The sequence below is a fragment of the Crocodylus porosus genome, unplaced genomic scaffold (assembly GCF_001723895.1).
Source record: "Crocodylus porosus isolate Cpor-Errol unplaced genomic scaffold, CroPor_comp1, whole genome shotgun sequence".
NCBI classification, from domain to species: Eukaryota; Metazoa; Chordata; order Crocodylia; family Crocodylidae; genus Crocodylus; species Crocodylus porosus.
This window is the reverse complement of record NW_017728932.1, coordinates 12,525,080-12,542,195: the sequence shown is the minus strand read 5'-3', so window position 1 is coordinate 12,542,195 and position 17,116 is coordinate 12,525,080. Positions and strand designations below refer to the sequence as shown.

The 17,116-nt window shown below is 42.0% G+C and overlaps 1 protein-coding gene across 1 annotated transcript; it reads right to left on the bottom strand.

Annotated features, from left to right (window-relative positions):
* Nucleotides 1-4,750: 4,750 nt before the first annotated feature.
* On the bottom strand, nucleotides 4,751-16,344 carry DDX52 (DExD-box helicase 52). Its single transcript, XM_019545618.1, has 16 exons — nucleotides 16,171-16,344; nucleotides 15,949-16,081; nucleotides 14,878-14,943; nucleotides 13,348-13,487; nucleotides 12,282-12,467; nucleotides 11,980-12,123; nucleotides 11,483-11,594; nucleotides 10,665-10,737; nucleotides 10,320-10,523; nucleotides 9,831-9,921; nucleotides 9,118-9,240; nucleotides 8,696-8,846; nucleotides 8,214-8,289; nucleotides 7,232-7,303; nucleotides 6,369-6,461; nucleotides 4,751-5,957 (listed from the first exon to the last, which is right to left on the bottom strand). Exons 1-16 carry the CDS (start codon nucleotides 16,255-16,257, stop codon nucleotides 5,870-5,872), a joined length of 1,839 nt encoding a protein of 612 aa, XP_019401163.1. The 5' UTR covers nucleotides 16,258-16,344; the 3' UTR covers nucleotides 4,751-5,869.
* Nucleotides 16,345-17,116: the final 772 nt, after the last annotated feature.

Genomic DNA, 17,116 nt, shown 5'->3' with positions numbered 1-17,116 from the left:
CGCAGCGCCGCCTCATCCGGGGCCGCCTCGGGGCGGGGCCTCCCCAGCCTGCGGCCCCGCCCGGGCCTCACCCAACCCCGGGCACGGCAACCCGCTGGCGCCCCGCCTCGGCTCCGGCCGCGGGTGCCGTGCCAACTTCCCCGGACGCTTTGCTGAAGGAAAAGGGATGAGACGCCTGGGAAGGGTCCGGACAAGAGGCCTGCAGGAAGCCCAAGCAACAGGCCTTTAAAAGTCCCAACTGAGAGGCCTTCAAAAGGTCCGAGAAGTCTTCCAAAGGCCCAGCCGAGAGGCCTTCAAAAAGCCCAACTGAGAAGCCTTCAAGAGGTGTGAGGGGCCTTCAGAAAGCCCAACCAGGAAGTCTTCAAAAGGCCCAGCCGAGAGGCCTTCAAAAGGTCCAGCAAAGTCACCTCAAAGAAGCCCTTCCAAACTGATATAACTGCTATTTATAGTACAGATATGTTAATGTAGCTGTATTGCTCTTCTGTAATTGATTGAGTACAAAATACTGGGTTATTTTTGGTGAAAATCGGGTATCAGGCCTTGGTTCAGGAGCCAGTCCCCCATTTATAACATTGTTTCCTATGGGAAAATCGGTTCCGAGTTATGACGTTTCAGCTCAAGATGCGGTCGTTAGGAACCAAGAAGTCTTCAAAAGGTCCAACTGGGAGGTCTTCATAAAGCCCAACCGAGAGGGCTTTTTGTAGCCCCCTGAAAGGGTCTCACAGCACCCCAGTTGAGGATAACCGGGTGAAGGTGTCCCCAGTTGGTCTTTTGCAAGACCCACAGAGAGCACTGCAGCATCTATCACGGCGTGGAAACCCGGAGCACTCCCACCAGCCAGGCTTCTACCCCCCTGGCTTCACATGAACCACGGGGCAGGGCTGGCTAGGAAGAGAGGTGCCCGATTTAACCACGGCCTAAGAAAGTGACTGATTTACCTCCCAAATATGACATATACACATACGAACAAGCACGAAAACCATATTCTGTCAGCACTGAATGGAAACCCAAGCCGCAGCCTACTGAGATACATAGTACATCAGCCGTGCTACTTCTATGAAAAAAGAGATGTTTCTGCAGCGGCTCTGACTAGTTCAGACTTCAGCTCTTGCACAGGGCACTGCCAACCAGGCTGCTCAGTTGATTCCCCCACAGCTGCCCTGATGTGGATAACATCCCTGAGGTGGAGAGGGACCACAGGGCAGGAGGACACCCCATAGCCACAAAACTGTAGATCACTGTGATCTTCTCATAATACATAGTAATATATTTTTCATTTAGAACAGGGGAGAGGTGTATGGCATCTTATTTGCAACAGTTGTGTGTATATGTATAAAGTTAAGTCAAAGCATCGGAGGCCTATTTCAACGTTTCTATAGTCTGGACTAAGATACGTACTCCAAACCCTTGGCACTCATCCGTAATTGAATTCTTCCCTTGTTCATGTGCTGCATGGAAGCCACCATGCCGACTTGGTCAGATGTGTGCATATACCAAACAGAAACTGGAGCATAACTTTTTACAGCTCATGAATCTAAGAATGGCCACATAAAATGAACTGTATTTTAAAATATATTTGTATATTACAGATGATCAAACATACATAATTTAGGGGGAGGATAGGCTGACTATGACCCATTAATGTGGGCACAGACTCAAATATTCATAGACTAAAGTTACAGCCACTTATAATGTTAGGTGTGCCAGAGTGGTTCAGGATTAGGGCTGTAAAGCACAACTGTTAAGTGTTGCTTTAAACAGCTGATGCTGGGATGGGAGGAGCTGGTGCAGGTCAGGATTCAGCTATACATTTGCAAAGCCTAAAAGCATAGGCAGAAGATGGGACTAACCATGTATTCTAGAGGTTAGTATCACGATGACCCAGTAAAGTTATATACTGGACATTTGCCCACACTAACCTTTATGAGCATGGCCCTCTTGGAATTGAGTATAACAATTAGTCAAAGCCTTTTAGAAGAAAGGACAAAGGTTGACTATTAAATCATGCTTCTCACTCTATTTCATACATTCGAGCCATCTGATGCATACAGATAACAGTATCTGACATGATGTCAGTTTACAGATTGCTGGTCCTACCCCTTGATTTAAAATTGAGACCAGCAGGTGTAGGGGTTTACAAATAGCAAATTGTGTTTACAAAATATTAAATCTGGAACAAGCAATCTTCATTAGGAGAGTGGGAAATTCAAAAGGATGCAGAAGAGCTGGGTTCTGTTTCACTGAATCATAACCATGTTATAGTCCCCCTGCTTTAGTTTATCCTATAAAAAGTCCTTGCCTGCCTATTTTCTGTGGTTGTTAAAACTAGCATATGTAAAGTGCTTTGAAATCCTATGCCACAGGTGGCAGAGACATATAAGAGTAAGAACTGAAAGCCTTTTTCAAGCTTTCTGTGATTCATCACAGCATTCAGTAAACAGTCTGGTGTACTACTCTTGGAATAAATATGCTAGAGGACGTCTCTTACCATAAAATCTTGGCTACTTGACTACATTTTTTAACACATATTCTCACACTTGAAAAATATTAACTTGCATTTAGGCAAAAATCCTCTTTAAAAAATTAATAAAAAAGGCTATAGATGATATAGATATCTCACTTTTCCTCAGGTTCTCAGGTCCTCTAAGAACGAGTGAAGAAAAAAAATCTACGTTCAGAAAGTAGATTGTCATTTGGTTTGCTATAGTGCAAGGCAACAAAATTTCCCAAGGGTCTCAGGAAAACACCAAATTGAAGCAATCTCTCTAAAATACCTGCGTGCTTTCTAGGGCAAACCTATGGCCCTGGTTTAGTACAGCATCAGTGCTGCTAGACGGAAAAAATGGAAATTCATTGCAACAGTTACTTATTACTGTACTCTGCCTATTGAACAGTTCCTAAGAGACTCTGAAAAAGGCATTCAAATAAAACTTTCCATTCACACTATCAGACATTTATTCTAAGCTCCAAAAACAATCATTTTGCTCCATCAGAGACTTTAGCACGTTGCTAGTTTCAGTTTTTTTCTTCTTGGTTCCTTCATGCTAATCCTTTGACATTTATTGAGTCCGACCTTTTGAGCACCACATTTCCTCCAGAGATCTGCAACTTATTTTAAAAGTACAGTATTGCAGCTGTAAGAAGCCTAAAGCTATAAACAAAAGCTTGAGATAAAGCTTGTTTCCATTCTGAGTCCTGTCCTCTTCACATCAGCGAAATGAACCTTTCTTTCATGTGGGAAAACAAATGTCTTTCTTTCATCTTTGATCTGTAGAAACCAGTTTGGTAGTAGTAGCCAGTACAATCCTCAACCTCTTTTGGGAGAAAGGCAGTTACAGGTTTGAGGTTTTTTGGCGATGTATACAGCTGTCCAACTAAGAACTGGTTGCAACGGTTAGCTTACCACGTAGACCAGAAAGAACCACTTTTGATCCCATCTAGATTTCAAATAGCAACACATAAAGGGAAACGTTTTATATCCTGGTAGCCATATCAAGGCTAGCTGTTCTTTTGGCTGCTTGAAGCTCTAGGGCACAACCTTATTAGTTAAAAACACGGGGAATCTTTTTTCATTTCAGGAAATGACAGCATGAGGGGTGAAGTTTGTTAACCAGACACCACCTATACCATTTCCCAGGTTATCTGTGTGCTTCCAGGAGCTGCAGCTACTACAGGGGATGTTCATTAACAGGCTGCAATATGCATCCGGACCTGCTGCTGGAATCTAGACACCATCCACTCCCATAAACAAGAAAAGCAGCAGTCCTTACACAATGTAGCACATGACTGCAAAATTAATCTCCCTTACCATTCTGCCAGTTTGCTATTTATCCCACTTCCAGAGGCACCGGGAGCATCACCTTTACACTAATTGTCAGCCCACAAAATCCTAATCATCATCATGCAAAAGCACTCCTTGCGATTAGGTGGATTGTGAGCTGCTAACTAATGATGCAGCTGCAGCAGAGCAGCTTGTCTCTCTTAATGACACCAGCAAGGAGCCGGCTGAGGCATATTAAAAAGCATGGACATTCTGGAGAGTTTCTATATGCTGTTTGCCATCTGCCAAGTTTAAGAAGTTTTGTATGGTATCTAGCAGCATTTAACACAATGGTTCCTTCTGAGGGGTACAGCTGCTTTACATTGCTCAGTGGGGCCCAGTGATAGCAATTAATTATCTGGGCTTTCAGAAATCCAAGTTAGGCCTCACATTCCTACTACAGTAGCTCAACTGAGTTCTAGGCAGTTCTCTAGCTAGATGGATCTTGCAACTAAGTCCTTAAAAACTAATGTACAGTCTGCTCTTTGCGGATATTAATTTATTGACAGTTTGCCAGACTAAGAATTTCAAGTTGGCAAGCTAATCGTTTCCTCCTGGTCACACTATCATACAGCACACTGCATATTAATTAGTACACTGACAGTTACAGCTTGTTATTGCTATGAGGAGGGAAGCAGTGGTAAACCCTGCATTTAAAACTGTTAAATGTTTCCATTATAGTCTTCCAGCTGGTGTTTGAGAACTCAAGATTCTCCACAATTGCAGCAAGGACTTGAAATGTAGCAGGAAGGAACGCTAATGCATTTTTATCATAGTACTGGGCAATTTGAGCGAAAACTCCATACACAAATTCTTATTTTAATAAGATTTCAGAATATGACACTTATCTACATAATCCTAATTAAATGCATCCTTTTCACAAACCCAGTAACACAACCTTGCCAAATAACTTAAGAATAAGCAGACATCTGAAGTGATCCTGGATCAGTTTTATTTTTGTAAAGTAAGGCAAACTTAGAAAAGGTCTCTACAGCCTTCAACAGAACAGAAACACGGAAAGCAGCCTGTAGTGAATGATTTACGTAAAACTGGGATCCATTTGCAAAATGGACTGAAGGTAACCAAGTCTTGAGGAAGTGGGACTTAATGAGCGCACAATTCAAAATGGGTACCAAGCAATAGGAATGGCCACTTAGAAAAAGATTATCCTTGGAGAAGAGAAGTTGCCCTTGCATTGTTAAAATTATCTGGTAAGGAAGCTACGTCCAAGTAGAGTGGGCTTAAGAAGTGAAGAAACAATAAAAAGTGTGGAATGTGTTCCTTATGCATAGCAAAAGCATAGAAACAGCAACTGGAAAGCAGTCCTCCAAGAAATACAAGAGAGACTGAAGAATCTCTGGTCTTAGAATTCTCCTCAGTTTATTTTTGCTTTGAGATTTACCTTTAACCCCATAATAAGATTTCAAGGGTGGTTTTACTAACATTTGCTGTATTTTGTATGAAAACCCAAACACTTCCATGTCCCTCTCTTGCTGAAAAAAAGTCATGAATTCGTTATTCAAATTGGTTTATACAGCAAAAAGAATCTAGTTGCAGGGGCAGATCTTATAAAAATAAATAAAACAAAATTAAAAAAAAAAGGGATAGAATAGTTTTTAAAAACAGCTGGACTAGCTCAGCACTATAATGAAACCTGCGCATTCTCAGATCTTGCACATGTAAACACTCTTCATCAGAAGATGCTCATGGACCAGTTGTATATCTCAGCTATTCCAAAAAGTGATACTGAACTTTAATCAAAACAGATGCTATTTGTGAACCATTCCCCAGAAGCCTGGGGTGTTTCACTGCAAGAGCATGATCTTGAGCTTCTATAAGAAGCACATGTATGATTTCCCCTCCCCACGACATTGACTCTTTTTTTCATGCAAGTGTCCACTGCTCCATATGGAAGTTAGAAAAAGGAAGTTTTACTCTCTCTTCCTTTGTCCTTTGTTGTCATCTTGGACTTTCCAGTTTCAAGTATTTATACAATATATTTGTCTAGCTTGGTTCCAGTCCAGTTTGTTTGTGAGCACTCAAAAGCCATCAACTTTCTGGAGCAGTCTGCAATTTAGCATTTTCTTTGGATGCTTTAGCTTTCTTCTTTTCCTTAGTATTTTTCTGGATAATTTTCCTAAACAAAAAGATTAACAAATTAGCAAAGAAGGCATCTAGTGAATTTATGACTGAAAGCTAAAACGTACGTAAGTGAATAATGGGTTGGCAGCCAGTTCCCAAAGAACAGATGCTCACACCAACGTAACTGTCAGCTTTACTAGCAGCTGATGAGGACTAAGCCAAAGGTGCTCTGTCCAGATCAGCTCTGAAGTACACAGTGCAGGGCAGCATGCAGAAGCATGGACTGCTGCTGCCACAGCTGGACCCATCTCCTGGATATCTAGAACATCTGTCCAGGTCCAGAGTTATATACTCAACTACTCATCCAAATGGGAGATTTGCAATAAAACATTAATTTTCAAGCTTAAGCCCATCAAGAAGGCAAACAAAACCAGATCTCTCAGCCCCTCTTCAAGAAACTACTTACTTTTTGCTTTTTGCTTTTTCTAAGAAGTACTGAGGCATGGTACGAATGTGCTCCCTTTCCAGTGGTTTCTTAATAAATTTCTTCTTTTGTTTGCTGAGAAAGGCATTTAGGAAAGCAAAAATAAAACAACATCTGTTAAAAGCTAAGTCATCATCTGAAACAGATATAGCAGGTACCTATTTTCAGCATCAATTCAGTCAGCTGTCTGTCTCTCATCAGTGCTACAATGACACAGTGAGCGCTGCTTGCTTGGAGACTGCACAAGATTGGAAGCATACGAGTAGATTCCTGAGGGAAGGGGGCTTCCTCAGTACTAAAGTGTGTAGATTTTGTTGAATCAGTTCTAATAAAACCTGAGTAAATGTATTTTTCTTCTTAGAAACGCAGCTACATTTTTCCCCGTTTGTGAAAACAATTCTCAAAATAAGCCACATACAAACACATTTTGTTTTTTGTTTCCATCTGTTTCCAAGTCACAGTGGTCCAATTTAATCATTCAAATTAAAAATAGAATGTCTTTGATTCAAGCTCTTCAGAAGTCTGATTTGCCAAGTTTTGGGACTCTCTTTCATTCAAATTATGTGAAAAGGGTGGGTTAACATTGTGCTTTGTTCAAATCTGTTCACTGCACCTTTGCACTACAGAACTGAGTTCCAGCACAGTCCTTCACAAAAATGTGAAACAGCAATTTGATAACTAACAGCTTTCAAAAAAACAGAAAAGGCATTTGTGCAAGACAACGAACATCTAGCAGATACCCTGCAACTCTCCCACCCTTAACCTAAGTCACGTGGGCTTTTAGACCTCATGCAAACTGGAAAATGACCCAAAAGTAAAATAAGAAACAAAACCAAAAGCCTTACCTTTGCAGTTTACGGAAGTGTTTTATATAGTCCGGCACGGGACAACCAGCCCGCTGAATAACACTAGCTACACTGGAAGAGAGGGAGAAAAATATCGGTTCCAGTAATGAACACTCAAGCAGATACTACCTAATTACAGATGGTAACTATCATTCCAAAGAATCTGCTGGGTTATTTCTTACCTGGAATGGGAAGAAAACCAAAAGCACACCCAAAAAAGCTTGAAAAGGAGGAAGAAAATAGTAGCAATCCTATGGTAGGACTAAAAGTAATTGTTCTCAGTTTTTGTTCATTATAAGTTACTAAACATTGTATTATAGAACAAAGAACAGTCAAGCAGATTAACAAGAAGCCCAAATGGAAAGTTGTACCAAAAGACCTTTCCATAAGACATTACCAAGCTGGAGTTTCAAGAGAACTAAAGGATACAGAAAACGTGTTGACAAAGACATCACTAGTTGCGTCTTACAGTAAAAAGCACAAGGTTTACAGAGAACCAAATGACAGCAACCCCAACTGTGTATAAATTGCTAACTGCATTGACTTGGTCCTTACTGAAGTCACAGGTTCACCAACTTCACTGGTGAACTCAATATTTCATTGCAAAGCCAGTCACTTGTATTGCCATTATTAGGTTTGAGACCCAGCATGATACTGAATTCTCATAAAAAAAGTCACCATACAGCTCTAAAACTATGGCAAATGGCATTTGATCCTTGTACTTAAGGAGGGAGAGGTGTGAAAATACTGCATGTGTAAATAATTTAATGCCACATCCATCCATACACACAGCCCCTCCAATTCAGTACTAGTTTGTTTGGCAAGAGGTATTAAAGATGTGGCCCATGGCACTACTTGTGGTCTGGTCTGGCACATGCTGCATGACTCAGAGTCAGATAAGTTTGATGCCCCTGGTCTTAATCATTCAAACACGTAGGAGGGTAACTTAAGAACTAATCACAATGCCATCTTCCAAATTTACCTTCGTAATAAAGGTTTGTCATCTTCAGTAAAGAAAGTGAGTGCCTTTCCTGTATGTCCTGCTCTTCCAGTCCGACCTGTCAAAGACCAATCGTGCAGAGAAAATTGCAAGTTTTTATTTTTTCTCCACTAACCCACACCACAGATCTGTTAGTATGACCCAGCAGTTTAGACTCATCCACACTGTCCCTACTGCACAGAAGCTATAAGCATGTAGGCTCTAGAAGTACTTTACAAACACGAATTAAGTCTATTTGAGAGATTTTTATGAGGTACATAACCCAGTTTGGCAGAGGTGAACTGAGGCATGAAGTAGGTTAAATGACAGACACAGACGCCCTCCCATCAGAGCCAAGCTAATCCAGGAGTCCTGACTTCCAAATTTCTGCTTTAGCACACCCAATGCAAAAGCTAATTGAGAGAGAGAGAGAGAGAGGGGGGAACCAAAGCACTGCTTTGTTTTTGGGGGAGGGGAACACTTACCTATCCTGTGAATATATTCCACAGCACTGGTTGGGAAGTCATAGTTAATGACCATATTCACTCCTTTGAAGTCAATCCCTCGGGCCAGCAAGGCCGTGCATATAAGCACCCAAATCTTCCCAGCTCTAAAACTGTGCACTATGTTATCTCTCTGGTAAATAAAAATAAGTGCTTTTTAAGTGAGTGACCTAATAATAAACAGCTGGAGCTCAGAAGCGCATTTAAGCATTGAAAGCAGCAAACACTGAGACACTGAACAGTAAAACTCAACTCAGGTCCTCCATACAAAGATCACGTATTGCAAAACCCTTGCCGCCCTCCCATCAATTGCATAAGGATAGTCTAGTTTTGAAGACTACTTCTTAGGTGGTTTCTGAGAAAAAACACAAACAGGGAATATTATTATTATTATGTCTTCCTACCTGCTGCTGCGTTTTGTCAGCATGGATAACATCCACATTGATACCTTCGTAAATAAGCTCATGGAAAAGCTCTTTAGCCCTTTCGATGGACTGCACAAAAACAAGTACAGGAGGCGTGAAACCCTGCAAAAGAACAAGCGTAAGTAAGGCTCAAGTCGTTTTCCTCTCTGAATTCACTCCAGTGCTACCATGGATTTAATTAGCTTGCATGCTTTACATTTCAGAGGGCGGTTTTTGCCTAACAAAACTCTTGGGGCCTGGATTAAGCAAATTCAGTTCTAGTAAGTTGGATGGAGTTACACAGGATTTAGGCATCAGAACTGAATCTCACCCACAGAAAGCAAGATAATAAATGCAGAAAAGCTACCAGAGCAAATACATGACTTCAAGGGGAGACTGGGGTGCGGGGCTGGGAGACAGAGAGAAACACCACATTGAGAAGTAAAATTTATCCACAGTAAATGGTCTAAATTCCGCCTCATCTTTCCAGCTCAGACACAAGATAGTCTAACTCAGACCCATGCAAAGCGAAAGCCTTCCAGTTTTCACTGGCAGGCTACATTTGCTTTTACTTAGGCACAGCATGTCTCATATATCAGCAAACTTAACAGGTTTTGTCCTGACACACATGACCCAGGAAAGAATGCGCCTCTGGCAAAATGTACAGCTCAGTCAGCAAGCAAGACTGAGAAGTTCAGTCACTTCACAACTACCTTTTTAACCAGCTCTCTCATTGCCAGCAGCTTTCCTGTCTCCGATCCAACAAACAAGAGCTCTTGTTCCACTGTCTCTGCTGCAGAGTTTCTGAAACCAAAACCAAGTTGCAGCGACAAGCCGCTGTTACTATTTTTCAAGATAAAAATGTTCACTGCTGAAAGACAATCATGGCGAAATGAAGAGATTTCACATGTCCACCCTCCTGTATGTGGTAACACCTGAATAAACAAACAGACTCAGAATAAAAGGGCACTTTCCTCCTGCTGTATGAAAAAAATCACCCTCCTGCCTGTAACACGCTGCCACACAAATCCAGCTCTTCCGATGGCTGAAAAAGCGGCCTTCAGATTACCATCTAGTCAGCCGTCTGCCTCCACGTGGGCAGGCACCTACTTACATCTTCCCTTTCTTTAGTTTGGAATCCCTCAGATGTTAAAGAAAATCCCTGTAGGGGGAAGAGTGAGAAAATGTCGCTGCTCACACACCTTGCTCCAACTGACACCAAAATGACGTTATCCAGGTTGAGTTTACACCACTGCTCTACATCGTGTGCAAAAGTTGCGCTGAACATTGCTCTTTTGATGACATGAGATGTGCAAGCAAGGAAGATGGAGGCCAGCTGGTCACGGAACCCTGACTTCCCATCTTCAAAGAGTTTGTCCGACTCGTCCACCACCAGCCACTCAACCCTGAGAAGAGCAAAACGTTTTCTGTTCAATGAAAGCAACTTTCAGGGGAGAAAGATCCTGCAAGAGCATGGCAGCTTTAGGACTGAACAGATACTAAATCTATACTGCAGAAAAGTAATGAATATAAGCAAAACTCAGTACCTGGTCAAATCTATTGCCGGAGGATCTTGTTTTAGTAAATAAATGAGTCTGTTTGGAGTGGTCACTAGCACATCTACAAGAAAAGCAAAACTGTATTAGGGAGACAGAAAAACAAGCCAGATTTAAATAAATAACCAATATGATCTAGTGATGCAAGCACAGACGCTAAAGCCAGGAGTTCTAATCCTCGACTTGCTGAGAGTTCCTAAGGCAAATTATTTCATTTCCCTGTGGTTCTGGTGACCTTACCTGTAAAATGACCTATTTTGTGTTTTTGTTATTTACCTTACATTTAAGGGTGTTGTGAGGATTCATTAGCTCTCACATGTTCTGTTAGGTATTGTTCGACAGATATATGTAATGTCTATCGAGATTCCAAAAACAGATTCAGTTACACTACATTAATAGTTAGCACAATAGCAAGTGGTTGTCACTTTTTGCTTTGAATGACCAATCTCAGACACGTGGCAGTATTCCAGCACTTCAAAAGTGCCACCATACAGCCAAATCAGCAGCACATTTGGAATGTTTCTGACCTCTACACACTAGCTGCTTTGCCAGTGCGAGTGGCATTTTTTTTTTTTTATACAGCAGATGAAGATTTGCCTTCATGATTTATACCCCATTCTCTTTCAACCACTACGTTTTAAGGATTTTTTAAAAATGTCATGGAGACAAGTGTCCACAGGACTTTCCGAGATGATTTCAGTGACAAACACTAAATGTACTGGCCCATTTAAAAATTCATATACACTCTAAAAGTTGCTTTGAAAGTTTCAGGTTTTTGAGAGACTCTCTGAAGTCATGAGAATGCTTACCAAACTTCTGAGATGATTTGGGCCCAAACTTCTTGGCTGCTTCAGCTGCTTTATGGATCATATGTATTCTGAAGCCTGTTCCCTCAGACAACTTAACTAGCTCTCTGTGTGTCTAAAATACATGAACAATTCAAGATCAAAGTTCCTAGCATTAGCTACACAAGGACAGCTTTAGGAATCAAAAAAACCCACAAGCCCTCTTGCACAGCTTGGCATTTACAGACTAAAAACCCACTCAAAAAAATCAGGCAGTCCTAACATCTGCTGAGCTGAAGTTTAAATTGAATTTTAAATTAGTCTCAGGAGTAAAGTCCTGGTGGTTCCCTGATCCAACCATGCCTTTACATTTCACAGTACTACTAGACAACTCAAAACTTTATTCAGGAAAAACACCTCAGTGGACAGGATAGAAAAGCACATCCACCAAGATCCTGTTTTCCTGCCTCAGAACAAAACAGGTATTTCCAAGTATGCCAACTTTAAAAAAAGAATCCTACTTGACTAGCAAGTTCTCTAGTAGGAGAGATGATCAGTGCTCTAAATCCTTTGTTCATGGGTTGTTTCAGATGTGTTAAGATAGGAATGCTAAAAGCCAAGGTCTTCCCAGATCCAGTAGGAGCTGAAGCCAGGAGTTCCCGACCCTATGGGTATAAAAATCAATATAAAAATAGTGAACATTTAAATTAGGGCTTTTTTTAAATGCAAAAAGCTGCATGAATGCAAACAGGAAGTTATAAAACGAAGAGATTCCAAACTATTCTCTGTTACACAAAGCATCATATAAGACAAGATGACTTACATGAAGCATGACAGGAATGGCTTGCATCTGAATTGGCGTGGGGACCTGGAAGCCAGCAGATTCAATGTTCTGCATTATTTTAGGGTGGACTTTATACTCCTTTTGAAGTTGCTCAAATGTGGCAATTGGTTCAGGAAGATCTGTACCTTGCACATTAATCTTGTGCTTGTTTCGGAAATGGTTTATCTAGAAAGCAAGACGTACATGTTATTCAAAACATCAGGAGCATGGCCTTTTAGCAAAGTAAAAAAAAGTCATCACTTAATACTTTGACAGAACATTTATATCGGGGGAGGGATCAATTAACTTTACACGGTACTATTTTTACACATGTGAAAGCATGGCAGGTCCAAGCGGACCCAGTAAAAACTAGTGTCTGACACCCAAGTCCTAACCCTGTATTCTAACCATGAAATCATGCTCCCTCCTCCAGTGCTTTTTAAGCAAAGCTAAACCTCTATGCTTTTTACAAGCATTTCCCAGGAGAGAAAAAAACACCTTTCAAAATAGTTGCAAAGCTTGCTGCTTTATGTTTTTCTTTATTTACATATGCTGCACTACTTATAATGGTAAGGGCACATAGACAAGTGACTGCAAGGTAAACTATGGCACAGATTTACAGGAAAAGGAGTTGCTCTGTAGTAAAGTATCCATGTGCATGCTCCTATCCCTTGGTAAGTGAAAGCTCACTTGTACCAGCTTCCCCTCAACCAAAATGCTGCTGTCCCAGGTTACAGTGCAGTATTTCATTCATGTGTCCATGCCCTAAAAACCCTAATTGTGGAAAAAAACTTATCCATATTGTTAATAAAGCATATAGGAATAATGCCACTGAAGTTAGTGGAAATACCTTGCACACTAAATTCAGAACTCCAGCATCCTTTGTAAGATAAGAGACGAGGTTTAACTTGCTTTATATGACAGAAAAAGATCCATTTGCTGATTACTGTTTCATGTTATACAATCTTCAACCCAAAGATGCACAAATAAACATGAACATTTCACCTGAAAGTTGTGTCAAATGAACATATAGCTCTTGGAGTACAAGCAAATATATCTAACTCACCTTTTCCTGTCTGAGCTGTTCCAGTTTTTCTGCAGCGGGTTTCTTTTCTCCCATTTCTCTTGTATTTTTAAGCTTTGCTTCCAACGAGGACATCCACAATATCCCATCATTTTCAGGAAGCTCCGATGCAGAAATAGTTTCTAAAAGGTTCAAGAAAGGTGCATTTCAAAAAAAGGAGTAATGAAAGGAAAATTCATGGATGAGTCAACTGGGGTAGAATCAGATGCCTAAGCCTTAGCTCTGTACCCTGTCAGAATTCATTTGCCCTGGAGCAGGCCAGCTAAAGAAACTGTCAAGCTTCCTTTAGCCAATAGTACAGCTTGCAATGGCAACTCCAATGGCGCCACAACCTCAACCAACCAGCAGCCCATTTCAAGGTAAAGCATCTGCTCTTAAAGCAGAGAAGAGAGGAGTGGAGGAAGGAAGGGCAAAGGAATACCAGCCTGCAGTGCCTCTCCCCTGCACAAAGCTCTGCAACATGTGTGGACAGATCCGTGACTCAAAGATTAGACTCTTAAGTCGTCTCAAGACCCACCAGTGAGCTGTGGCAAAGCTCATCCTCGATTCAAGGGAGTGATGATGGAAACAACTTGCAATTGCTATAAGTTGGTGGTACAATGTTACCCACAATTAAAGTTAATTCTTATCAGAATTAATTTATAAAACTCTGCAAGTGCTAGGATATTTGAGCGGCATGAAAAATGACAAAGGTCCCCGACCACAGAATCTTATTAAACCTATGGAAAAGCAGCAGCTGAAAGTAAGGATAAAATGATACAACCAGAACTCGTTGAACATCTTTCAAACAACATGGTAAGTAAATATTTTGTCTCTTTGCAAGAGTCCTGGGTTTCTTTTTTTTTTTAATATAGGCAGTCCTCAACTTACAACATTTTGAGTTACGTTTCGCACTTAAAACATTTATAATTTGACACCCTGTTTCAACTTTCTGACGTCAGCTTTGACTTTACAACACTTGATCTGAAGCCACACCACACCAGTTAACAAGTTTGCTTCGCTGTCCATCTCCCTGGGACACTTTCTTTAAGAAAGCAGATAAGACTCCAGAAAAACCTGCAGCCAAGATTCCTGAGAAGACACCAGCTAAGAGCCCTTCAAAAAGTCCAAAGTCACCTCAAAGAAGTCCTCCCAAATCAATATAATTGCTATTTACAACATAAATACGTTAACGTAGCTATATTACTCACCTATGACTGACTGAGAAGAAAATTCTGGGTTATTTTTGGTGCAAATAGGGTATTGGGCCTTGGTTCAGGAACCAAGCTCCCATTCACAACACTGTTTCCTATGGGAAAAATCAGTTCCAACTTACAACACTTTGACTTGAAATGCATTTTTCAGGAACCAATTGTGTCATAAGCCTCAGGACTGCTTGTAATCCAAATCAAGCACTAGGTGTTTGTATTGGTAAATCCAGCATTTCCTCAGTGTCAGATTTGTCCCCGCTGTTCTACTTCAGGAGGTTTAAGATCACATCCCTAGGCACATCAAAGGGAAAAGTTTCCCTACCTGAGGTTTTCTTCTTTTTCTTCCCCCCAGAATGCTCACTTTCTCTTGTTCTCTTCCTTTCCAGCCCTAAAAACATAAGAACACAAGAACTGCCATTTACTGAGTCAGACTATAGGTCCATCTTACCCAGCATCTCTCTCTTCAGTGTATTTCTGCTGCTTTTTATGCCAAATGCATAAACTATTGAATCTGAAGCTTTGATAGTGTAAAATTGAAACTTACTACACAAGTGCCAACCATCCTATAATTTCCTCTAAATTTACTTAAGCGTGTAGACTGCCTTCTTGCTCAAAGGGAGCATTGACTGTTGCTGCTATAACCAATACTGGTCTCCAGCAGGTTCTCCCAAGATGTGACCAAATGTATTAGTTTGGCTCTGGTGAAATTCTTCTCCCTTCTAGGGCTTGCACTAGATTCTAACCACCACTTAAGTCCATTTGCACGGGGTAGAGTGGCCTCTTCGTATGGTTGAATTTCACCCTATCGACAAACTGAAATTGCACGCCTCAAGTATGTAAACTAAAACACGCACATATCTTATATGGCAGCTGATACTGTGTATTTTGCAACTGTGTACGCAACAATGGATTTCCTCCAAATGGGAATGTTTGAAGGAGCTTCATTTTGTGTTACAGGGAGCAGGGGATGGGTTAGTCAGGGATGATCCTGCCTTGCACAAGGGGTGGGGATGGGACTCCTATAATTCCTATATATATTTAGAAATAGAAATACAGTTCTTAGCTAAAATGTGGTCTTAGACCACATATCCATCTGATTTAACAACGTTGAACCGAGACCTCCAGGGCAGATTTTGGTGCTGCCGATGGGGAAGGGGGCTAACAGGGCTGGGATGCAACGATGTTTCCCCTTCACTGCTAGGACGTGCCTCCAGATTCATTTTCACATTTAAGGCTGCAGAGAGCTGTTCCCCCACGCTGGAGGCAGCGTTTGAATGGGGGAGGGAAGCAAGGGGACTGGAACAACCTCAGACCTCCATCCCGCTGCCCATGCCCCTTCCCCCCCCCCGGCAGAAGCCGCCATCCGACTCAACCGTGGGCTTCCCGAGCCAACCTGGCAGCTCCACAGCGGGCATCTGGGCTGCGGCGCCGTCTGTCCCGGGGGCACTTGGGGGCCCGGTCTCGTGGAGGCCGAAAAAGTCCAGGCTGGCGGGGGGCACCGAGCCCGGGCCGGGGCCTTTCACCACCTGGAAGGGAGGGAGGGAGGAAGGGGCAGGGCTGTCAGTCACCGGCCGGCAGGGGCCCGGGATCAGGGCCTCCCCCACCGCCCCCTCACCCCGAAGCGCCGCGCGTCGCGGCTGAAGCGCTTCACGTCGAAGCGGGCGCCCGCGCCCAGGCGGCGGAACAGCGCGTGCGAGTCCATCTTCTCCCGGCGTGCACCGCGGCAGCAGGCACCCCCTCGGCCTGCCTAGGAAAAGCGTCCCAGCCTCGCGCCAAGGAGGGGCCGGAAGTAACCCGGTACTTCCGGCCTCCCGGGGGGCGGTGCCGCGCTGTCATGACAGCCAGGCAGCCTGTAAGAGTGAAGCGGGAGCCTGGCCCCGAAACCCCCTCCCCGCCCCGTGACGTCATAGCGCGATGCGCTAAATAGCGATGTATGTTTATTTCTAGATACAGAATAAATAGAGAGACATATAGAGATATTTATTTCCATGTATAGAAATATATATTTTATCTATATAAATACATATCGAGTTATTTCTATGTATAGAAATATATATACCTATATAAATATCTAGTTATTTCTAGGTATAGAAATAAATAACTATTTCTATATATCAGAATAAATAGGAATACATCAAAATAAATAGCTATGGAGGAAAATGTATTTCCATATATAGAAACATCTATTTATTTATATAGATATAATATAGCTATATATTTCTATTTCTATTTCTTGCATCATGCTATGACATCATGGTGTGGGGGCACTGAGAGGGGGTTTCAGAAACGATATATAAATAAGTCTAGAGAAAGAAATATTTTTGCAAAAAGAAGCGGATGCAATAGCTCCTGATGATGTCATAGTGCAGGGGCACTGGGAGGAGGCTTCAGAAATAGGATAGAAATAAATATTTTCCCCCCAAAAAAGTGATGCAATCGCACCTGATGACATCGTGGTGTGGGGGCATCAGGAGGGGGTTTCAGAAATGATATAGAAATAAATATATAGAAATTATCCCATTTGCAAAAAAAAAGTGATGCACTAATGCCTGATGATGTCG